Source organism: Echiichthys vipera (assembly GCF_963691815.1).
Source record: "Echiichthys vipera genome assembly, chromosome: 22".
Lineage (NCBI taxonomy): Eukaryota > Metazoa > Chordata > Actinopteri > Perciformes > Trachinidae > Echiichthys > Echiichthys vipera.
The window spans coordinates 19,710,187-19,735,682 of record NC_139847.1 but is presented as its reverse complement, the minus strand read 5'-3'; the positions used below and the strand labels follow the sequence as shown (position 1 = coordinate 19,735,682).

Sequence of the window (25,496 nt, the reverse complement as noted above, 5' to 3'; positions counted from 1 at the left end):
TTCTGTCTTCTTTCTGTTTGGCTTGTTCACTTTGGTGCTGTCTCCCTGCTGAGTTTGATCATGTTTTTTTCTTTTCTGTACATATTATAAATATATCTATAATAAAATGATGAAAAAGATCAACGTCACCACGAGGGCTGGTCTGCTATTGTTACTCAACAGTATCATATAATAGGTCCTTTAACACTGAGGTTCTGTATAAAAGGATGGGTGAAGGGAGGGGCTGATGTTTCACTCTGTAAAGTAGCTGTGAAAATACTACAGTTTGTTAATATTGATGACTAAAAGTGTGTCAAGACTTTAAGTAACCCAGTTGAATCCATATTATGGTAATAGACCAATCCTTTCACACCGTTCTGACCTGTGATAGTTTTTTACATGCCACAGGGGGAAAGAGAAGTACAAATAGTAATCTGGGACCTTTCTCTGCTTCTCCAGCTGAAAGACTCATTTTTGTACAGTCCCTAAAACTATATATCCATTGCCTCATCAGTGTCTGTGCTGGAAATTAGTAAGTATTAAGTAAAAATGCCTCTAACAGCTGTTAGACATCAGCAGTCAAACTTCCACTGAACAATAAACTGAGCATTAGGAAAGATGATAAAATAGATTTTTCATGAGGTATCTGAAAAAAGTTCCATTTAGCGAATGTAAAAGTCATCGCTTTCAACATACACCACCCATCTTCCACCGCTTGTCCCTTGATCAGGGTCGCGGGGGGCTGGATCCCCACCGATCCCAGCTGACATCAGGCGTGAGGCGGGGTCCACCCTGGACAGGACACCAGTCTATCACAGGGCACACAGACGAACAAAGACAGACAACCATTCACACCTACGGACAATTTTAGAGTCATCAATGAACCGAACACCTGCACGTCTTTGGACTGTGGGAGGAAACCGGAGAACCCGGAGAGAACCCACAGAGACACGGGGAGAACCTGCAAACTCCACACAGAAGGGCCCCAGCTGGGATTCAAACCAGGAACCCTCTTGCTGCCGCCCCTTCAATATACACCTTGTCTGTAATTATAGTGCTTATAGAATAACCACGACGACTTATCAAGACTAATTTGTGTGAAATGTGTTTTAGTGAATATGATTTGGTTCTATAATTCAGAAATAATAATCAAAGGGTCACTCCTGTTATTTAGAATTCCAGCAACAAAAAGGTCAAAATGGAGCCAGCTCAGACTGACCTGTTCTGAGTCACACTCCAAAAACACTGGATCCTACATTTCCCAAAATGCACCTCGACAGCATCTTTTTGTTAGACAGTCCATGCCTGGTGAACACGCCTGTCCAGTTCCACTCCTCCAGTCTGCAGGCCGGCTCTGTGACGGATCCTCATGTCCACCCTCTGGACTTCAGTCTGATGGTCGTGTCTACACGGCAACCCAAGGTCGGATTTGATTCATTGGGATCTCCATTAGCTGGGGCCACAGCCACAGCTATTCTCCCTGGAGTCCGCACAACACCTGTGCATCCTTACATCGCAGTGCATTAATGACATCAAACCACGATCACAATAACAAAACAGTGATAAGGAAAATAACAGAAACAACACTACACACACACATGGCCTAAAATATTTACAGAATGTAGAGAATAAACATACATAAATACCCTAATGGAATGTATGGCATGTATCTATGATGGTCAGGACAAACATAAATAAGCATAAGTAAAACCCCTTCATGATTCTAGATCTTAATGGGAGGGGCAGCATCCGTCACATCTCAGCAAATGCAGAGAGCTTCTCAGGAGATGTTTTTAAAGTCATTTCATTTCCGAATGTGTCCAGGCATGGCATTCCATTTACTCATGAGATGGTTAAGGTTGGTATTGGATTTATTTATCTATGAATATTTGTATGACCCTATTTTTTTGTTTGTTTATGCTGTCATTCTTTTTTTTTTAAATGAGTTTGAATAAAGAACTGTTAAATGAAATGAAACGGTCGGTATAGGTGCTTGGGAAGTTTCAAGAGAGTTTTCCCAACCCTAGGGTTACCATCTAGACTGCGATGTGTTCACTGTCATCACTTCAAGTCAACTAGGGCGAGAGACCGCAGAGCTGCTGATTGACGGGTATCAAGTCCGCTTCGCTCGTTGCTGTGGAAACGGAGCAACAACTCCAATCATGTACACAATAAAATGGTGTCTTCCCTGACAGGCCTGTGCTGCAGCTTCTTCTCTTCTTGCTGGTTTGAGTGCATTCCATTGTTTGCCCTACAGCAGTCTAGAGACAACTGATTCAGTCAGGTAACAGAGACAGGGAAACACATATGTACTGTGAGGCACAGACTAAGAGAAGGGGTGATCTTTATCTACACCAGTACGGCAGTTAGGTGTAACCGCCCTTGCAATGTTGTTTCTGAGCTTTAACACCAGTAAAACCGTGTTTGGCCTTCCCTGTCCTTCCTGTATTCTGATTTGTCTGCACTTCTCCTTTAAGATGATAAGCCTCCATTACGTTTGCTTTACTCATCACGTCTACATAGCCAGGCAAGCTTCTCGCTCACACGTTGAACTCTGTGGCTCAGCTACTCGTGGTGCATCTAGGATTGTGAAATAGTTCCTTTTAAAAAACCTAGCCTTCTCTGTTCATGGGATAATCATTTGTTTTGAATTAAATGATTCTGAAGCCTGAAGGATTTTAACATGTTGGCCACTAAGTTGGAACACCGTACTCTACGGGGGAACTGTTGGGTCTATGTTTATCATAAATAAGTCATAGAGTGTGGTCTTTACCTACTCTGTGAAGTGTCCTGAGATAACTTTAGTTGTGTTTTTGCACTATAATACTTGAAATATTGAATTGAAATAAATTGAATTGAATGAAAAAGGACAGTGGCAGAGTCAGGGATGCTGCTACCTCACATGAATGTACCCTGCATTGATATCATCCCACTAAATTTCAACACTTTTTTGTGAGAATATCATTTTTTTTGTCCAGATGGTGGGGCTAGAGGAAAGGCCAGGAGGGTCATCAAAACATTAAGGATCAGTCTTCAAGGGCCCATGTATTTCTGGGTCTGTGTTCACCAAACATTTGATCTTCCACCAGGAGTTCTACTACAGCACTGAAGTTCCTCACTCTAAAACCTCTCCACAAAGCTGCTGACACTCACTTTTACTAAAGAACTGGGAGAAGTCTGAAGCTCAGAGAAAGGGCGGGTTTGACCCCGTTGCTATGGTGATGTCATGTTTTATCAAACTGTGATTGGCTGTCTTGTGTTCCTGTCAGTGAATTCTTGATAGAAATACTGTAGGAGGTGTGTTTCCATATTCATATAAAGAGTTTACAATCAAATGATTGAACATGGACCAAAGAGTAACATCAGCTGCAGACCAGTCCAGTATCTGTGCAGGTAATTATCAGCCTCTCACATGTCTGACAGCTCGTTAACAATTAGCAGGTATCCATGTTAGAAGAGCCGTAATGATCAGACTACAATATAAATGAAAGGTTTAAAGAGGATACTCGTATGGTCATTTAGGAGAACTCTTTGTAGGAAGATCGAATGTTTCATGAATATGAGTTCTGGACCTGAGTACTGAATATGTGTAGATTGTTATCATCAGGTCCAAAATACAATTTATCGTTCATTACATCAGGCACACTGACTGATATCTAAAATTGTAATAAAAGTAGGGCTGCAACTAATGATTATTTTTATTGTTGATTAACAAGTTTCTCCATTAATGGATTAGTTGCTTATAGTTACACCTGGTGAAAATAGCTTTTACCATGAGGTTTGGTTATTTACACCTGACCCCTCATCCACCGCCTCAAAGAGCGACCAAGTGTGTTATTGTGGTAGTTAACTGTGGGTGAGTCCATTAAGTGTTGGACTTTGAAGTGAAATCATCCCAGGGTCTTTTTAGGCAAAAACACTCACACAATTTTTTTCGTGTAACAACTATTAACTGAGAAATCCCGGACAGTCACTAACAGCTGGACGTGGCTAACAGTGATTAGCTCAGGGCAGCACGGTGAAGGCATTCAAACGTCTTTTTTAACCACTAATACTGCTGAAAATAAAAGCAAACCTCTGCAGCAGCATGAGAAGAGTCCCTACACAGAAAACAAAGCACCAATGGGCTCCTTCCTTTGGGATTGACTTTGGTAATCCACTTGGATGGACTTTACTATGAGAGGAGCTGGTACAGGGGGCAGGAGGTAAGTCTTTAAAACACTCTTTTAATAAACTCCGACTTCACTAACTACGCTGTTGGTGCTTGGGTTAATGTGTCAGGACTCTTAAGAAAGAAAGAATGATCATATTATTATTCATGTTACTCATGACCTTTATACATGCAATTAATGGAGAGATGTTTTTTGTTTGTTTGTTTGTTTGTTTGTTTGTTTGCATGTCAGAGCGAGGGGGCTGCCAATGGATCGGCGCCTTGCTCAACAACACCTAGGAGATGAACTGGCACCTCTCCAGCCAGCCATGCACACTCCATTAATGGTCAGGGACTCAAAGTGACAACCCTCCGGTTCCCAGCCGAGTCACCTATGGTTCAGTATCAGCTAATCAGTGTTAGCCGCTTTCAGATTTTAGCGACTGTTAGCGACTCTACCAGATTTTCTCCGTTAATATTTCATACATGAAAAATTTTTCTCGATGGCTTATTTGATGAGTGTTTTTGCCGAAAAAGACCCTGGGATGATTTTACGCCGGAATTTCACTTTAACCCAGGAGACCATGGGTTGATTCCAGCCTGGGATGTCATTTTAAATTTTATTGACTTATTATTTTTTGCTGTATGGTTTGGGTGAATAAAAAATTGGGTGAAAACAGCATTGTTGGCTACTGACACCCGAGTACAAATAGCATACATTGATATTTGTACACGGGTGTAAATAGCCTTTGCCTTAGTTGTTTGGTTTGTAAAAAATTCCTCCTTTTAAATCCTTTTAGAATTTTCTAATGACTCAAATCAATGAATCAATTATCAATATAGTTGCAGATTAATAGTTGACAACTAATCAATGAATCGTTGCAGCTCTGAATGAAAGCCCCATTATGTTGTATGTTTTACACATAAACATACACACACAGTCCATGCTCTGTTGCAGTCTCCTGGAGCCACCACAGGAAACAGATCCCTCCCCAGCAGCTATTACCATACTGTAGATCTCCTCTGCTGCCTGTCATCCACATGGCGGCCGCCCTTGATTTGTACCCCTGCCTCCCCCTGTGGACCTTTAAATAACCACACACACCAGGCACATCATGTGTAGGTGCAGGCAGCTTGGCTGTAGTGCATCACTGACAAACAGAGATGCTGGAAGGGCAAATGAACACACACTTGACATTGAATATTGCCAGTTGCTCAGGGTCTGGCTCTGATATAAAAACCCTGCGGTGGGACTGCAGATACCCTCTGCATCCACTCTGCAGTGAGACCTTTTCAGCAGATATTACATGAAACATACAAGCAATTTCTGCTCATATCCAGTCCTAAACACCACCTCTGCTTACATGAGGTTAGAGTGACGAGGTGCAGCTTGTAGGACATCCTTGTGGAGTTCTTGAATCAGGAAAACCTGAAGGCTTTGTCACTTTGGTCAACGCCTCCTGAAGTGTTGAAAAGGTGACGTGCATCTTTCTTGATGATCAAGCTGCCCTGTTGTCCACCCCCCCATGGTGGGGAGGCATAGGGTGCTTAGTGACCTTGAGTTATTTTTAGCACAATGGGAGCGCTGCAAACTGGGAGCAAGGCTCAGAGACACTGTGGATTCTGCAGTTTACCACAGTGTAGTGTGTGTGTTAGTCTGTGTGCTGGTTGCCTTTACAGAGAGAGGTGTAACAACACGCAAACCTGTAGTGGATGGAAATCATAAAGACATGTAGAGCAGCCATGCTACTCGGTTGTTATGCAGGTACTTTAAAGTGAAATTTCGGTCTAAAATCATCCCAGACTCTTTTTAGGCAAATACACTCATCAAATAAGCCATTGAGACAAAAAAATTTTCATGCACAAACAACTAACGTAGAAATCCGGGACAGTCGCTTACAGCCAAATGCGGCTAACACGGACTAGCTCAGGGCGGCGAGTTGAACACACAAAAAAGTCTCTTTTAACCACTAATACTGCTCAAAATAACAGCAAACCTCTGCAGTAGCATGAGAAGAGTCCCTACACTTAAAACAAAGCAGCAACAACGTAGTTAGTGAACCCAGAGTTTATTAAAAGAGTGTTTTAAAGACTTACTTACTGGCCCCTGTACCAGCTCCTCTCATAGTAAAGTCCATTCAAGTGGAATACCAAAGTCAGTAGGGACTCTTCTAATGCTGCTGCAGAGGTTTGCTGTTATTTGGAGCAGTATTAGTGGTTTAAAAAGACAACTTAAAGCCTTCACCATACTGCCCTGAGCTAATCTGTGTTTGCCGCATTTGGCCGTAAGCACCTGTAAGCGACTGTCCCGGATTTTTCTGTTGGTTGTTCGTGCATGAAAAAAATGTCTTGATGGCTTATTTGATGAGTGCATTTGCCTAAAAAGAGCCTGGGATGATTTTCCACTGGTATTTCAAGGATAATTATGTTCTTATATACAACTTCTGTCTTATTTTTAAAAGTTTTGCCCATCATTTCTAGCAGTTAAAAAACAGCTGTCATGTTCTGCTGTACTTTAAGTTATTTTTTCCTGTTTATTCAGTGTTTTCTGTCTTATTTTATATACTCACTTTGTCTCTCGCTTCAGGTAATTTTCCTCACATTTCCCACCTGTGCAATGGTGCAATTTCCAAAAACTTTTCCATCAACTCTTCTGACAAAAATCCTTGTGATCCTCTTTTTACATTTAGAAAGTGAATCTAGCTGTTGTTGCTCCGTTGCTGTGTTGTTCCTCCATTTTTCAGTTTAAATTAAGTCCAGACTTTTCCACTACGTAGACAAAATGGCAGCGATCGAGGGCGTTGAGTGTCCATTGGTGTGCGACTAGAAAAATGCGGTACACTGCATTTGACTGACTTTGAGCGTGAATGCAAAATGCAGTTTGAGGATGGAAGTGCACAATTTGGGACACATCTCAAATTGTACACTTCCACTTTTTGAGCGCATGTTGTGTCCGGGTGGTGAAAATGCGGGCAAGGAAGTTGCAGCGGTTGCAGTATAAGTGGTGAACACCTATATACAAATGTGAGATAGATAGTGAGAAAACAAGCTGGTATATATTTTGGCGGATGACAGTCTGTGGCAGGAAAGCTCCGGCCGTTTGTAATTCACCATTAAAAAGTAGAAGTTCCTAGTGAAAGTATTTCCTGGTGTTTAGTTTCTTCCTATATAAGCATATCTGTTTTTTGGGTGGACTTACCTACCTGTTTTAGAGTTATTTTCTACGTCTTCTGATCATTCTGTATTTTCGGTCCAAACCTGCACAAACTTGACAACAGCGAAGTCTGAGGGGTCAAGAACTACGAGCAGTCTCTTGAGTGCACCTGAAATGTTGGTGCCCAAGAAAACTGTGTGTGCACAACTACAATCAAGAACCGTTGATGCAGTTGGAAAGGTGCGAGCTGAACCAGAAAGTGGGTCTACATGAGCTGTGATATGCTTATCTTCTGCATCCAGGCAAAAGGCAACAGCTGTTTCTTGTGTTTGAATCCACTTCCAAACTGGACGTTGGATCAACCAATCGACTTGTTTGACACGCAGATGTTGGTGAATATGTTATAATTCCTGCTTAAAGATTCCCTGTGGAGTTCTAGAGCACTATGGGGCTGTTTTGTGGGTCCTCATTATTGTTTATCTCATGCACACACACAAGTCCTACCAATGGTGCCACACCACAAAGCACATAATGCAATTTGGTGAGTAACACTGATTGTAAATTTACAAGAAAACTCCACAGGGCACCTTTAAACTGATGGATCTTTACATCAGAGAGTTTTAATTATAATTTGACCATTTTGAGCGGCTCTGACTTGAAAAATGTCAATTTGGGATTTCAATTCAGTACATTCCAATAAAAACTGTAATAAAATTGTATCGTGACGGTGATAAGATGGTCGTAACTGAAGAGTTATATTGCATGTAGCCTGCTGCCCACACGTTAGCCAGTTAGCTAGCTAGCTAGTTAAGATTGGTCTATGTTGTGTGATGTGACAAGCTGAGCATTGTACAGAAGCGTAGATTTTTATTCAGAGGGCATCCCATTTGTTATACCATTCCTCCATATGTCATTGGATGTTAGTGTCACATGATAGAGGCCATAGGGCATTGCTTCTTTCACCTTTTTGTTTTTAAGGCTCTGGGTCATGTCTGTTAAAAAGCAATAGTGTAGATCATATGGTGATTTAATTCACAATTCGGCAATTATGGGCTACTCATATTTATGGAACAACAGCAATAATTAAATAAATAGGATTTCCTCCTGAGGGGCAGCCAAAGAAGACAAATGGGCTGTTGCTCTGGCAACTTCCGCCAGGCCTTGTGCGCGTCCCTGCATATTGTTTTCACCTTAGTTTAAGCTTGACTAACCTCAGAGTTGGCATCCAACATGTCTGACCATCTTATTTCTTATGGCTTCTTTTTAGTGCTGCCAGTTGCACATCCCTGAGACTAAGCAGGTACTTAAAGAGGAGAAAAAAAATCACAAGAACGAATGCTCATTTCAACACAGTTTATTTACATATCCTCATACACCTCATATTCCATTTGAAGCCTTGGCAATCTACTATTGCATGGCACTTTCAGTTCCTCATTCCAATGGTCCTTTTCCTGTTCTTGTCATCAGTGCTTTCTCTGTCATCCCACACTTGAGTGTTCAGATTTCTGTTCGAGCACGCAGTCTTTCCTCAGCCCGTCCACCTCTGCTCTGAGCCGCTTGTGGCTCCCAGGTCTGGGCTTCAGTCAACGGGGCCCTGGAAGATGAGTTTGATGTGGCCCTGCTCCCCTGTCAACCAGGTACCACAGAAGGGGCAGGCGGCATGGAAGGCATGGGTGCCGTGGGGTAACGGGATCTGGCTCCACCCCACCACTGTCTTTTCTGAGCATACATGGCCGCAGGGGCAGAAAGCGTGAGTGGGTGGCCCGGCATCAAGGTACAATCCTCCCTCACAACCCAGCCACAGCGGCACATAGGGGCCCACTCGCCGGCACATGGGGCACTCCCTCTCCCCAGTGCTGGCTGGCGCTGTACCCCCAGGGCCGGCGGGACCCTTCTCCTTGCGGTAGCCCCAATTGTGGTAGCCGTGTACGTGGCCACAGTTGACATAGACCCAGGGCTGCTTCTTGTCAACGATCTCACGCTGGGCCAGACTAGGGAAGGCCAGGGTGTTGAAGCCCACAGGACACTGGGGCCGTGCGGCGTTCAGCTCCTGGCGAAGGGACTCCAGCTGTTTGAGGGTGGGGGTATGGCGCAGTCCAGCGGGGGTCCTCCACAGCAGGGTAGCCCCACAAAGATCAATCAAAGAACCATCCTGGAGGGTGTTTGACTCATTTTCAACCTCAAGAGCAGAACAGAAGATGGAAATGTAGCAGGGGAAAGAGAAGAAGAGAGGGCTTGTCAGCTTTTGTCGTTAGTGCCACCGGATGGGTTTGTTACACTGGGAACAACGCTACACTGGGCTGGGACACTTCCCCTTCTGTACCACCACATGATGGCACTGTGCTCAACTAGTTATGGTTCAAACAGCTGTAACTTATCTATTGTTAAGTGGCTGCCCTCAAAATACCACCATCATCAGCATGTACGCATCACATTTACAGATGGAGTCTACAAATCACTCAATTAAGGAGAGTATCCTGTGACAGTTTGACTTGTTGCAGGGGAGGATGCAGGAGATTGAAGTGAACAAGGCTCTCTACGTCTGTGGTCATTTACAGCAGGGCTCCCCTGGCTGTTTTGGCTCCACTGCTGTATTCACTTACAAATGAGTGTATTTCCCACTCCCTGTCTGTTAAGTGTTAAAGTGTGTGGATGAGGCTGCATTAAAGGCATCGTTTGGCTGTATGACTCACATACATAGAAATACACTGACTATGCATATGTACCGTATGCATAGTCAGTGTATTAATGACAGGAGATGACAGTGAGCTTAGTTTGGTGAAGCACACGTGAGTACTGACATAGACGCTAATGCATATAGGAATACATTGAGAAAATGTATTACCAAAGGTAAAGGCTGTCTGACAGCAAGTTAAAGCAGTGAAAATATTATAAATATGGGGCACATTTAAACCAATATTGATTTTTTTTAAGTTGACCAAAGTATGTTTAGCTGCAGCTGCTGCCTCCATCCACAGCAGCTTCTGTGTTAGGACTCCTGTCTGCTTCTCCTAACTGACGGCGTGCATACATCATCTACTGTAGGAAACACACTGACGACTGTGCATAAGTGGATAAGTATCTAATGCAACCCCACATCAAAAAAGCCAAACTATCCCTTAAAAGCAATTCTTACCCTTCTTGCATGGCTCACACTGAGTCCGTACAAAGTCTCACCCACTTCCCCCTGCCTGACCTCTGACGCTCCAAATGACACATGCACTGAGAGAAATGCTGTGTTCCAGTGCCATGGCAAAGTGCACCGGAATGCCTGTCAGTGGAGCCTCCTCCACCTCCTACTAGTGAATTTGGGGCAGGTCTATCTCCCCCTAATGCCACCTTGACAGGCATTCCAGTGCACTTTGCCTAGTTGGAGGTCCGAAACTACGGACTTCCCATGGCATTTGAACGCAGCATGAGCAGCACATGTGAAAAAGAGCTATGGATGACAGGCAGGACGCTCTGCAAATAATCTTATTTGGACCGAATAAAATGATTGACTTATATCACAAATATGTGAGAATTGAATATTGATGAGTTTCAACACCTGGTGGATTTCTTTTACATTTTAGTTTTATTATATTAGGAGAATTTTAAGATAATACTAAAACAATGCTGAGGAAAGCTCAGCATTTTATTTTATTTTTAAGACAGCTAAAACATTTTTTATGATTCAATTTAATCATCCTGGTATGTGTGCAGTTTACACCAATAGGAAAAAGGGACAAGATCGTACAACATTATACAGGGCTTTATTTCTCCCTTTCTTTAAAAATACTTCTAAGTCAATTTGACAGCCAAGACCTGCAACAGCACCAGGGTGTCACATCCTTACATTAATGAACCAATTTAAACAGAAATGCCTGCAGTTCATAGGTCAGTAACCACAAACTTTGTGACCGTATCAAAGCAAACAAAGAACTTATTTTCCCATCAGCCCCCTTCATCTTACCAGTTTTCCCCTCTGTTGGGCTGAGCGAGTCTCCCTCAGGGCAAAGACATTTCCACAAACGGAGATTTCCCTCCAGACGCCCGGAGCCGGCTCAGACACAAACTCCCCCGCCGGGTGCATCACCAGCACCCCGTTGGTGGTCAGGCCATCCATCAAGCCATCCGACGTCCTCCATTTGGCGGCCCGCTCCTGAGAGACCCACACACATATACACACAGAGCAGACAGGTTAGAAGAATATTAGGGAGGCACAGAGGGATGATAGTGGAGGTGGATATCAGAGGTGGCTGGCTGGAAAATCAGCTAACGCTGCTTTTCTCTGCTGCTATATTTAGCTCAGTACAGAGTGACTACTCTACTGACTAATGCACCCACACTTAAGAAGGAACCCATTCCTGGGAGAAAGAAAGGATGTATTATGAACCCAAATCAGCTTTGATGGAATCAAACAGCAAATTTCAGGTGTGTGTAGCTTAATATTCAAAAATAGCCAGGGCAGTAAAAAAAAGAAAGAAAAAAAGTCTGGACATTTAGCACTGTAAACATTTTGTTGAGGAGGAAACATTATTTCACTGGATCAGTTCAACACTAATGTCAAGGCCAAAGAATCATAGTTTTTTAGATCACAATTAGCAAGTCCATACAAAGTCAATGCTAAGACGCGAATAGATGCAAATTCAGGGCAAACACACGAAACACTGCAGCCTTAACACACACTACACCCATTCAAAATGAATGGAAGGACGTGCGTTTTTGCACCTGAAACCTGTGTGTACACAGTCAAAAAACATTGGGGAGGACAGGAGCTAATGAGACATAGTTCTCTTAGGAGTTGGAGGTCACAAATACCACCATGATAATTATATTTGTTGTCAAACCTATGTTAAATATGTTTTACTTTAAAACACACTGCAGAGGGTGTGTATATCTGAAATGTAATCAATCAAATGTGATTTTTGGGGGGGTGAAAAACTAAACCTTGCCCATCTTATGAAACCAAACTTGACTTTATTAGCTCGTAGGTCGTAGTAGTTAGCAAAGTGATATTGTGGGTCAGAGGTGTTTAAATTTCCAAAAGAAGAGCGTGGTAGTCAGGGATTACCAACCATGGGTACTTGTACCCCAGGAGGTACTTGAAGAGATTGTGGAGCAGCTCAACTTATTTGAAAAGTTGAAATTTTGATTTGATTATCAGCTATAAAATCTGAACACTACACCTTGAATGTAAAAGTGCATGAAATCTAGCTAGTTATCAAGCTAGTACAGGGAATTTAAACAGGTAGCTAAATTGTCCTAATGAACAAATGGTTGAAAAAGTTGTAATTGATAAACAGGATAAATAATTAGCTAAAAGTAACAGGTGAATGGTTGAAATAGAGTACAAGTAGTAAGATTTATAACTAACCTAAATATTCAGTGTATGAAATCCCCATTATCCATAATGATTAGTATCATACATTTGTGACACTGTGAATTGATGAAGGCGTGTGAGTTCACCTGACAGGGCTGTGGGGGTACCTTAGATCAAAAATGTATGGAACCACTGGTCTAAATTATTCTTTTATCCCCGTTTATCCTCCTCCTGGAGAGGGAGGTGTGTATGGAAGATAACAGCTTTATATCACTGTGGTTCTCAGATAACCCATGCTCACTAAGTCACTGAAATTAAAACACTTGAAAATACCCTGCCTGTATGTTTAATTTCACTAGGAAAAACAGACTGTTATTTTACCAGATTTTAAAGCCACAGTGTGTATGAGGAGAAAAGTTCGTCGCTTGTCACAGTGTCAGCTATGACAGACAGCAGGGCACATTGCCCGGAGCTGTTACTGTGTAAGAAACGAAACAGAAGAATATCAGCTGGTGCGTCTGTTTAGAAAGCAGCAAACTTACAAGTTATTAGGATGATTTATTGTTGTTTTTCAGATTTTATTCTTTCTTTGTCATTGGAACTCATTTGAAAATGATTAGTAAATATATTGATGTTTTAAAAAAAGAAAACAAAAATTGGCAGAGAGGATAAAGGACACTGTTGTTTGTATAAAAACGACATCTAATTTGACTTCAAATCAACTAGATCTCTATGTAGAATGGGTGACATTATCCGACTGTTTGTTTCAGAAAATTGAAAAATGTTGTAAAGGAGGTTTCACAGGGGCTTCATGGCACACCAAGCCGACGGTCCATGATCATATGTCGCAATCATTTTTGTGGCATGTCGCAGACAGTTAGCACTAGTTTGCCCTTGGCCTACACTGCATGTTGAGTCGAAACCCGGGTGTGTAGCATAAGCGAATCAGTGCACAAGAAAACAAACGGAAGTGAGGAGTGTAAACAAACTTATTATTTAGCTCTTTAGTAGTAGCAATTATTTGTGATGTTGTTTGCTTGCGCATGGTATATATAATTTGTTCTTTCAACATGGCGTTGTATTGTAAATGTGCTAGTGTGTCCGGGCCTTTAGATGCAGTTCGACTATTTGAAAAGCACTCTGTTTGAAGCACACTGGGGCCTTTAGGAAGACAGCCAACAATGTTGTCCAACATGGTAATACTGAACTTAGATGCCCTGCTCGGCTACTGATGAAAACTTAATAAGGTCATAAATAGTATCAAAAAGAGGGCCTGGTTTAATGAAATCTAAAGGATTGCTACTTTAAGATCATGCATCATTAATGAAAGGCACAATAACAGTCTTATCTGCATCATATCCATCAAAGAGTTCAGAGGTCAACAACAGAGCCTGGCTTTTAATAAAAGGACAATATTTGTTCCATATATCATCGCAGTCCTGACGACTGGAGGAGTTATACAAGCCTCAGTCATTGTGCGTGTGTGTGTGTGTGTGTGTGTGTGCATATGTGTGTGTTTGTGTGTGTGTGTGTGTGTGTGTGTGTGTGTGTGTGTGTGTGTGTGTGTGTGTGTGTGTGTGTGTGTGTTGAGCAATGGTTGCTGACGTCATCTCTCTGACTGCTGGCCTAGTTGTCGGGGGTCCTGATGAATCTTGCATGGGATGAAGTCATGCTGTGATGAGAAAGGGCTATTATTGGTTTGCATGGCTTTGTGCACCTAGATGTCACGTTTTAGACGGTCCCACCCCAGCAGGTTCTGCAGTGGTTTGGAAGCTTTCACATCATGAAATACAAAGAAGAGTCAACTAACTGAGGACAGTACAGGGGAAAATACCTACTACCTGATTAGTTCATGTGGAAAAAAAATTTATTGATTAGAGTTGGGGGTTACCTCTGAAAATGTGCCTCTAGCTGTTGGCTTATAGCTAACAGCAGGGTAAGGTTTGAGACGGCTCCACTCATGAAATTGGAGATACAGCAAGACCTAGCGCACCAGTGATACATTAATGAACATAAGCCCTGCGGTCCTTTCTATTTAAGGCTTATTCTTGTTGGTTATTTCCATTTCGGTCTTCCTTTTGTAGTTCTGGCAGTCTTTCCTATGATACCTTTGTAGTCACCAAGTTAAAGGAAAACTATTATTTATAACAATTTGGGTTTAATTTTATAGATTGTACTACTGGCTAAGAGCTGAGATCTGGAAGGGTGGCTTCATCGCTAAAAAATAGCTCCAACAGAGTGCGAAATGAACTAGCCCACAGCGAACCCCTAATCCCCAAATCTCGATATCTATTTTGGTCAGTACCATATCTAACTATAAAGCAAGGAATCTCTGTCCTTCTGTCTGCGTGTAATTCACAAATCTCGCGAACTGCTCATCCACGCTACTTTACCTTCAGCAGGTGAATTTCCTATGGACCCAATCATGGATAAATAACGAAAATTACAGAATTTGAGTTGTTTCCTTTGAAAAGTGAAACTGCTATGACTAAAAAAAACCCCGGATGATCGGATAATCGACTTCCGCACTATTGGGCCCATAAAGCAGGCGCACTAGAGACTTGTCCCGGCTGAGCTGGTGACCTCCAGCTTAGCGCTCCAGCTAACTTGAATGGGAATTCAAAAGACTTTCACTTTTGCGGGGGTTGTGATGCTTGAAAAACGTTATCCACAGATTTACATATGTCTCTTTCGCCATGTGTAAAAAAAAAATTTGTGCCCCATGGCATCATGAGACCGACGACAAAAGTTGTGATTCCACTGTATGGCAACTACGTCAAATTGGCATTAAAGTCCGATGCACTTCCTGGGGGCTTGGACCCACTGACATGCTTTGTGTTGAATTTTGTGCAATTTGGCCATAAGGTGGCGCTATAACAACAACACTTTACGTTATGGCTTGTAACTTTTCAACCTTAAGTGTCAAAACAAATATTTTATATATATTTATCCATATAAGCCACGCCTATTTGTGTCTAGATCGATTTCTACCAATTTAAAGTGTGTCTGTATTTTCGCTGCTACTCCTAAAAATGTCGAGCAATCATAACCAAATACATTACAGAACATCTCTAGACCAAGCCGAAAAAAGTTACTTTTCCAAATTTAGTTTGCTAGTTTGAGTTTTTCTATAGCTGGCCTTCAAATTGCTCAAACGCTACAGGCTTATATTACAAAACATACATATCATATGTCTTCATGCTTTGTCTGTGTATATATGTATGCATGTATGACTGCCCTTCACATATAAGAAGAACCGTTCATCCAATCCACTTCACACTTGGCAGGAGGACATACCTCTCAATCAGTTTGAGAGAATAAAACACGGCCAGTTTCCTAACACACATGACTAACACACAACTAACACACACACACACACACACACACACACAGACACACACACACACACACACACACACACACACACACACACACACACACACACACACACACACACACACACACACACACACACACACACACACACACACACACACACACACACACACACAGAGAACACGGCTCCCTCATCTCCCATGCTTTCTCAAGCCAGGTCACAAACACTGACAGCCATCCTCACAGCTATGATGTCACCCGTGGGCGGCACAGCCATGTCCCTGATGTCTCTTCCCATGGTTGCCATAGTTACCAGTCCCCGTGTAGTTTACCAGGAGAAGCCTGGTACCCACGATGGAGAGCACTCACCCCCAGGAAGATGTTCTTGGAGGAGTCGAAGCCGGCGGCGTAGATGCGGGCCGTGTAGGGAGCGCTGCGTTCACACATAATGCGGCAGGCGTAGCGGGAGATGGTGCTCTGGGCCGACTGACCTCCGCCGCCACCCTCCCCTGCTGCACCCCCGCCCTGACCGCTGCTGCTGCCCGCTGTGTCCGTCACCACGAAGTCGATCATGCTCTCTGTGGACCGGCCAATCTGAGACAACCAAGAGAGAAGAAACCAATGATAAACATAAGAATGGTACACAAGAGTAAAACTCACAAACTACATAAATCTTACTGGTTTATAGTGGGCATTAGCCATTCAGGTTTTATTTAGGTTTTCATATATCTTTGTGAGATTTCCACCGTGGAAGACTAAATTGTCAAAGTCATTGACCAGGTCAGTTCTTTCTTACATTGGAGCTTCCCAATGATGTCTAAAAGCATCATTGTGTTACAGTGTTCCCACCCATTTGGGCTACTTATTATTTATCATTTATAATAAGTGGGTATGGCTGTGGGCTGGTTGAGATCATATTTGTTGGGCATTTTACCCTGATGAAAGGTCAACTGTTATAGTCTAATAAATTGCCCCCCCCCCCCCTAAATTGGAGGTAGCCTCTCTGTTGGGGTCAGTTCTCTCAACTTGATCCAATCAGATTCGCCTCTGGGAGCCGCCATCTTGTCAGACTTTGACTCCGCCTCATTTACTCTGATGTCTGGCTGTCACGCCGCGGTGAGGTCACTTGCCCTTCCTCTTGTGTCACCCGTATGACGTCATTCCCTGATCCTTGATTGTTTCCACCTGTGGCCCCTCTCCCTTCATGTGTATATAATCCGTGTCTTCCCCTGTCTTGTTGCCAGAATATTTTGTCCGTTTGCCGAATGTTTCCAGCCCGTTTTCACAGCCTTGTCCATGTCATAGAGATCTTAGTATGAATGCTCTTTTGGTCACCTTGTTTTTCCTCCTGTTCGGAGCGATCTTTTGTTTTGTGGTTTATTGGCTCTGTGCCTCACGCTTTGGATTTTTTAAGAATAAATACCAGTTTGATCGGCGAACCTCCGCATCTGAGTCCTCATTCCTGCCTAGGTCTGACACTGGCTGACGTATACTGAATTAGCAATATTAGCACCACCACCCGGGCGCTGGGCTAACAGAACACGCTACTAGATAAACAGGAGCGGGAGTCAATGTTGAGATTTTTTCCGGGACCGGGAGGGAACGGGAGTCATTTTTTAAATTTCCCGTGTCTCTATTGGAGATTACACCGAGTCAAGTGCAGGCAGCATTTATGATTTCTGATTTAAACTGATATTCAACTCAGTACCATGCCCATAGACTGTAAAACACCGACCCTTACGGCCCAGACCTCCCGCTGCTCCAGATTAGCATCGAGTGTAGGTGCCATCAATAGTAGGCTGTATTCAAGTCGTGGTGCAACTACGGCTTTTTAATTAGCATAACAAAGCTAACACGATGTGTTCCTAAACCACCTGTTGGTACAGTCGATCGAAGAGAAAACCATCTTGTCACTTATGGAAACACCACAACACGAATGACCACAGTCCAGCTGGAGATGACCGAGTTAGCATGCTAATCCTGACAACTAGCCTCTGAGGAGAAGTGAGGGCCAGAAGCTAGCTGTCACTCAAGAGACCCCGGCCCTAATTATTCATAAACTTTAACCTCCAATAAAATAAAAACTAGCCTGGTACAAAAAATTCACCCCCCTCAGTGTTGTCATGGAGATATGACCTAAACATACAGACTAGAATGTTTTTTTGTCCCAGGCCTTAAACAGGGTTAATTATGCTGTGAAAACGGGCTGTTTAACATAGGGGTCAATGAGAAACTGCTCTGTTATGAAACCTGTCCCTAGTGGACACTCAGAGAACTGCAGTTTTTGGCACTTCCTGTTTGATCCAATCAGGAAGTGCCAAAAACGGCAGTTGCTGTGGTGGGGGCTTGATCAAGACCAATAAAACCTGAAATCAATCCAGTTCATTACAACTACGCTAAAACACTTCTTGTGCTGACAACTACAGTAAGTACACTAGCTCAAAGTTGAAGCAGGAATTTGCTCTGTAAACTGTGATGAATGTTTAATAAGAATCAGAAATACTTTAATAATAATAAAAAAAATGTAATTATTTAAATTAGTCCATTTGATTCCTTGCAGTTTCTTTCAAGATCTTTTTTTCTTTTAAGATGCTTACTGACAGCGAGTGGGTGATGCTCCTTCCTCCATTCTTTTCAATTGCTACACCAGGGGCGCTGAGGTTGGCTATGGCAGCAAGGAGAGCGAACATGCAAACTAGCCATAAGCTCCAGCGGCCATTGAGTCGAACAAAAAAGTCGGGAAAAAAAACGGAAGAAGCATCACCGTTCTGGAGTTGAAATCTTTTTCAAATGTCATTTTCCAAAACTATCATTATATGAATTCCATTCGCCTCCATTGTATTGGGGTGGAGGCAGAAATATATCTATATATCTATAAGTATATCCATAAACATGGATGAAGCAAGCCATGTGTGTGAGGTAACCCTTTAACACAGCAGACAGAGGGAGACATGGATAGATTGGAGCGGAGCCATGTAAATTCTGTCTGCTCATAATCACGGCTTTGTATGGATCTCCTTGATGATGAGGGAAGGTTGTTGGTGTGAACTATTGAGAGCAGACAGGTCTGACTCATCTTCTTCCCTCCTTCTGCCTCCTTTCATTCCTGCTCGTCCTCTTCCTTCCTGATGCCCTCACTGCTCTGCTATTCTCTGACTCTAAAGGGCTTACAGCGTCAATTACTGTTTGATTAATTATTTCAATCTGAAAGACACCCTAAAGGAATACTTCAGGAGTCAGCATGTGGTTAGCCTAGCTTATACTGGAAGACACAGCTAACCTGTTACATGCCCTATATTACAGCATAATTACAATATATAATTAAAGTGGCAATAGACAAGTTCTTTGCTTTAATTCATCATTATGAGATAAATATTGATTGTAAGATGTAATGGCTATAGAAAAATGGCATGATCGAATCTAAACCAGCATTTACATTGGTTCAATATAAGCCTTGCTTTCACTATGCCATTCTGTCTTCCATCGGGTTCGATCTCCTGTCTTCCATTGGGTACAATCTCCTGTCTTTCATTGGGTACAATCTCCTGTCTTTCACAGGGTACGATCCTCTGTCTTTCATTGGGTACGATCTCCTGTCTTTCATCGGGTATGATCTCCTTTCTTTCATTGGGTACGATCTCCTGTCTTTCATTGGGTACGATCTCCTGTCTTTCATTGGGTACGATCTCCTGTCTTTCATTGGGTACGATCTCCTGTCTTTCATTGGGTACGATTTCCTGTCTTTCATTGGGTACGATCTCCTGTCTTTCATTGGGTACGATCTCCTGTCTTCCATTGGGTACGATCTCCCTTCTTTCACAGGGTACGATCTCCTGTCTTTCATTGGGTACGATCTCCTGTCTTCCATTGGGTACGATCTCCCTTCTTTCACAGGGTACTATCTCCTGTCTTCCATTGGGTACGATCTCCTGTCTTCCATTGGGTACGATCTCCCTTCTTTCACAGGGTATGATCTCCTGTCTTCCATTGGGTACGATCTCCTTTCTTTCACAGGGTACGATCTCCTGGCTGCTGCCAGGTACAATCTTGTGTCTGCCACCGGGTATGATCTCCCAGGAAAATGATGGCTAGTTTTACGGCTCAAAGGAGGAGGAGAGCACTGACTGTGGTCCCTGTTATGAAGGTAATGATGATAACACAGAGGCGCCATAGTCTCAATGATGGTCTCAACCAAAGTTGAAAAGTTGTTTCTACTATAAATGGTTTAGCAAAGGTCTGGGGATGAGCATCGGGCGCGACTGCCATCCTTTTACCTGCTTAATAGTGAAAGTGGCGCTCAGTGGAAGCACACCACAGATTACTGATGCATTCAATGCCAGAGTGAAGCATTATGGATATTACTACGTTAAGCGAAGACATTGTTTTCTCAATGAAAATAGGTTGACAACAATGGCATGGCTGTAAATAGCTGCTTTTAATACAGGCTGTTTGTCAAGGCTAGTGGTGTGGGTGGATGAGATGCAACAAAATATTAAACCAATACTACTATCTAAAGAAATGATTGAAGTCACCAGTTACTGTTGATTTAAACATGATAAGTGGCCAAAATGAGCTGTTCGTACCATAAACTTTACCCACCACCCAGTGTCAAAATGTGCACAGAAGCTTCTTCAACCAGTCTTGGAGCATGATCCACTTCTCTGCTGTTGATCCATACATTAAGTATTTGTTGGCTTGGTTCAAAGCATGGTTCTCTCACTGATTTATCAGGCTTTTGATTGACTTTTATTCAACATGCTTCTACTGTATCTTGACTTCCGGCGTCCTATTGCTACAGTAGGTCACACAGCTAAAATGTTGAGTTGGCATGGCATATGTGGACGCACATGTTTGTGTGCGTGCGTGCGTGCGTGCGTGTGTGTGTGTATTTGTGCGTGTGTGTGTGCGTGCGTGCGTGCGTGTGTGTGTGTGTGTGTGTGTGTGTGCAGACACTCACCTGAAACATGTCTGTGTTGGTGTCATGGGTGTACTCCACAATGACAGAGTGGCTCCGTGACAGTGTGTAGGAGATGCTGTGCTGGCTTTTGTTGCTGAGTGCCTGCCAATGGAAAAGACATTATATCCAGGTCACATGACAAGGTGAGCTGAAGGTCTGGCCTCCAGGAAAATCTACCCAGAGGACATTTCCTTTTCTAGAGGGACTACCCCAGCTCTAATTAAAATGAGTGATACAATTTTATTAGCTGATTGGTTTTTATGATGGAGAGATTGTCTTATGTTAAAGTACCGTGGGGCAGTTTTTTTTACAACATGCAAGCGACCATTCAGAACATATATACAATACATTATATTTACAATATATTGTACATATACAATACAGTTAGGCCCATTAGTGCTTTGAGCTTAGTGCTAACGTCAGCATGCCAACATACCACGGGTAACGTTTAGCATTTTTAAATATTTCATATGAGCTAATCACTTAGGTATGTGACAGTTTAATTGAAACCATTTCTAACATTCTAACACATCATGTATTTTAATGTCACATATGAAGAAAATAAATATAACCACAAATGGAATTCTGCAAATATGAGTTTTTAAAGCTTTTTTTTCTCCTTAACATTTTGGTATACACACTGCCACCAACTGTCCATTTAAATATCTTTAAATTCACCCATTTTCAAACCATAAATGATGAGAGTTTATAATGAATTGGAGAGAATGTGTCTTAAGCTTTATTTCATTTGTGCAAATTATTATTATATTATATTATATTTATTTGTTTTTTAAACACATTTGCAGAAACCTGAAATGAACAGTAGGAAGAACATGCCTACATGCCACTACTAAAACTACAGCTTCTGCTGTTTAATTTACCAGCCTCATTATATTTTATGTTTTTCCTACTTTTTCTTCCGAGATTTCAAATGAATGTATAGGTGTTACAGAAGACATTTTCACTACGGATGTACTTTATAGTAAATGCGTCCTAGAATATAGAATCTGGTTCTTTTCTACCTTGGACAGGAAAAAACACCTCCTCAGTTTGAATGACAACCTAAACTGTAATCATCAGTGCTGTGTTCTCACCTTTGACACCAGAGGGGTTGAGACATTGTGGATAACATCAGGTTTGACCCCGTTAGCTTTAGGTCTCTTATAGAGGGCCAGGCGACTTCTTCTGCGGCCCTTGTCCCCATTGGCCAGCGACCCATTGTGCCTGTGAAGCATAAGCGTAAAATGTACTTTACGTTAGTTATTGGGGTAAATTGATAATGAATTACTTGTGTTCCCTCATCATTTAGTTAAGTCTTACCCCCCCCCCTTTAAATTTATTCGTGGCTTCAAAATTCCAACAGTAAAACTAAAAATGTGGAATTTATTTTTCTCTAAAACTCCCATAATGGTATGTTTTGCCTATGATATATATCATAAGTGCTTTTATTCAACACTTCCCTTGTCAGTAATGGTGAAACATTATTACTCACATTGATGACGACTGAGAATTTACTATGTCTAAATGATGAAGGGCACACATTACATTAGGGGTTTTTATATTGAAAATGCGTCACATTGGCGTCCAAGCAAAGGCTGCAATTTGAAGTCCTGTCGGTGAAACCGGAGGAGTAATATTCCACCTTTCCCATCAGACGTCTTTCTGGAATAGGCGTAAAGATGTGACGTGAAGCACAAATATGGGCGTACAGTGACGTAAAACATATGCATCAGAAGAAGTTAGCACAGTGATCTGATAATTCACGACTTTCTCTGCTGTTCACCATCTCACAGATTTCACAGGCTACAACGATACTTTGCTGTCTCTCGTTCCTGTGATCAGCTGTTTTCTGCTTTTAAAACTCCCGGCTGTGGGTCGCACAAAACTTCCTGTCATCAAATTTATTTACATGGATAAATAGCCGCTAATAGGTGTAGCCTCCGAGCCGTCACATTAGGGTGCTAAATCAGGCCAGCAATATACCTTAGGCTTCCCCGAACAGGCCGTATAAAAGGCAGCCAGATTTCCGTCTTACTGTCCAGTGTAAAAACACCCATGGAAACGAGTTACCCAAAAGTGCCATATCTTTGAACTTTGACTGTATCTAGAATTATACCTATGCTGTCTAGGCTCAAACACTTAGAAATAGTCTAGCACCTGGAAATTCAGGCTGAGCTGATCTGGCATGACACGCACATCAGCGGTATGAATATTCTCATGCGAGCATTCCACATTTTCTTGTACATGGATAAATAGGTTGAGTGGAAGCACAAGTGTGTCTCTGTGCCTGGAACAGCCCCATACCATGCATATGGGAAAGATTTACTTCCCTCACACTCATGGGCAATGTACAACATGTCTATCTGTTTGGTGTTTCTCATGGAGGTGAAAGTTTAAAATTGCCACTGTGACTCAGTGTATGAATGGGATCTTTGTGTGGCTATTTTCCCTCTTGCTAACTGCCTTAAATAAGGGTCTGTTGTGAGGTATTTTACAGTAGATTGGGCAAACAGTTTCTTTCACCTCACCAGTCCCCAGCTTGTCTAACAGATGAACCCCTGAGAGAAGTGAAAGGGTTTTTGTGAGGGTGACTGAGTCAATGTCATACTAATGTAAAACAAACATATAAGCACAAGATGATTTGTTACATGTAGCATAGCCTTATAGAGTGTGGTGCAGAATACCAAGAGCCTATGTCCTCATAGTCTTCAGCCCACACTGAGGAGCCAGCAGTGGTTACAAAAACATTTTTCTTATTGTTCAAGCTGGGAAATTTACTCCAGCTTTAGACTGAATCACCATGACGTAGCGCTAACAACAGTCACTTCCGTGTAGACAACTGGCACCCAATTTACATTGCAGACATATGTGAAATTGGCAGACTTGTTGATTTCTGTTGCTTCTTTAAGTCCGAACTATCTTGCATTTCTGTTTCGCTTATGTTATACACTGTGTTGTTTTGCTAGCACCATCTCACCACTGGTCAAACTTCTAGTTTTGGGTGGTGTCATTTTAGTCTGTGGCCCAACAGGTAAATTAGGTCTCCAACCTCACATTAGTGAACGTGTAATGAGATTTGAAAGCATCAAACATACATTTTAGATGAATGAGAGGAGAGTATAGCAGTTGTTCCTCATCCCTGTTCAGCGCTGTTGTCCTGCAGGGGTTTTCTAACCAGAAGTAGAGTAATATTGTAAAAAATTCTGTGATTGTTTTTAATTTGCCGAGCCCGGTAACTTACTGGATCACATTGAGCTTTGAGTCACTGGCATTTCCCAGCTACTTAGGTTTCTAGATTAGGCTGCTTAAAGGAATAGGCCGGTTAGAGTGCTAAAGTTAAGACGTGGCTAACTTATTTAAGAATATATTCTGAAAGCAAGAGCAAACAGCTAGTCTCCCTCTGTTCATAATAATCTTTACATTAATATTATTAGTCACAGCTAAGGAATCATGACACCTTTAAGGGAATAGTCTGACATTTTGGAAAAAACTCATACTGCTGTTGATGAAAAAATCTATACCATGCTCATATCTTTACACTACAGCCAGTAGCTTGTTAGTTCAGCTTAGCACAAACAGGTAACAGAATCCTCTTATCAGCAGTTGTGAAATCATAAACTTAAGTATCTACTCCAATTTCCTTTGCCTTTTTTTTATCAATTCAATAAATACGATGTCATGAACTAGGTGGATTTTGTTACGTTCAGTCAGATCAGCTATTCCCTCTGTTTCTCTTTATGCTAGGATGAGATAGTTGTGTGCTTGCTGTAGCCTTATATTTAACAAACAAAAAAAGAAGTTATCGATCATTTCATCCCACTTTCTGCAAGAAAACAAATGTGTACTTCCCAAAGTCTTAATATTCCTTTAAAGGGTATGTTTATCCCTTCAGATTCTGAAGCTTTTGGACATGATGCAACATGACCCCTCTGACTCCGAGGCTAACCATACCGTAATCTCTCAGTTTTCTGCTCACAGGTGGCATGACATGGAGACGTAAATCCTCTCAGACAATTCTGCATCTGAGAACCAAACCCCAGGTTTTGCTTTGTTCACTGCCAAGACACAAAACGCATTTGCATGGAGCAGGAGTGCAGAGATGCAAAATGCAACCTGATGCTGTGTTTCCACTGTATGGTATGGCTCTGCTCGACTCAACTCGACTTTTCTCTTTATGTTTTCCACTGCGGATAGTACCCCCTCTGTGTAGGCAGGAATCTCTGTGGACGCCACTTCAAACTACTGTGACATCATCTTTAATGTGGCACTCGAATCCTTTCATCGGCAACTAAACAGAGGAGCATCTGCACTTTGTCAATTGTACATTTGTAATGTAATTTTTGCAATGGACCATTAAAAAAAAAAAAAATTGGGTAAAGTAAAAAAAAAATTGCATTATGAATTTAAAAATTGTGGGTTTGTGCAGGATGCCTCGTGATAAACCAGTGATGATTCTTTCTGACCAGTCAGTGGTCAGCCTCAGCTGAGGTGGTGAAAACGGCAGAAAATCTTTAGGGCCTCTCTAACCCCTTGGGCTTTCAGTAGTTAATACATGGTTCATAGTTCAGTAGAAAATATATTAATGTACATCTGTTTATCAAATGTATCTCAGATGACA

General features: G+C 42.1%; 1 protein-coding gene across 1 annotated transcript in view; it reads right to left on the bottom strand.

Moving 5' to 3' along the window:
- Positions 1-8,862: 8,862 nt before the first annotated feature.
- The window catches only part of peli3 (pellino E3 ubiquitin protein ligase family member 3), a gene marked incomplete at its 3' end in the record, with an annotated part of 34,476 nt that continues 17,842 nt past the window's right edge, over positions 8,863-25,496 (bottom strand). The window contains exons 3-7 of the mRNA XM_083937363.1: positions 21,973-22,102; positions 20,879-20,980; positions 16,291-16,515; positions 11,236-11,424; positions 8,863-9,462 (exon numbers count right to left, since the gene is read on the bottom strand). Coding sequence (XP_083793489.1) covers positions 8,863-9,462; positions 11,236-11,424; positions 16,291-16,515; positions 20,879-20,980; positions 21,973-22,102 — 1,246 coding nt within the window. The remainder of the gene's footprint in view (positions 9,463-11,235; positions 11,425-16,290; positions 16,516-20,878; positions 20,981-21,972; positions 22,103-25,496) is intronic.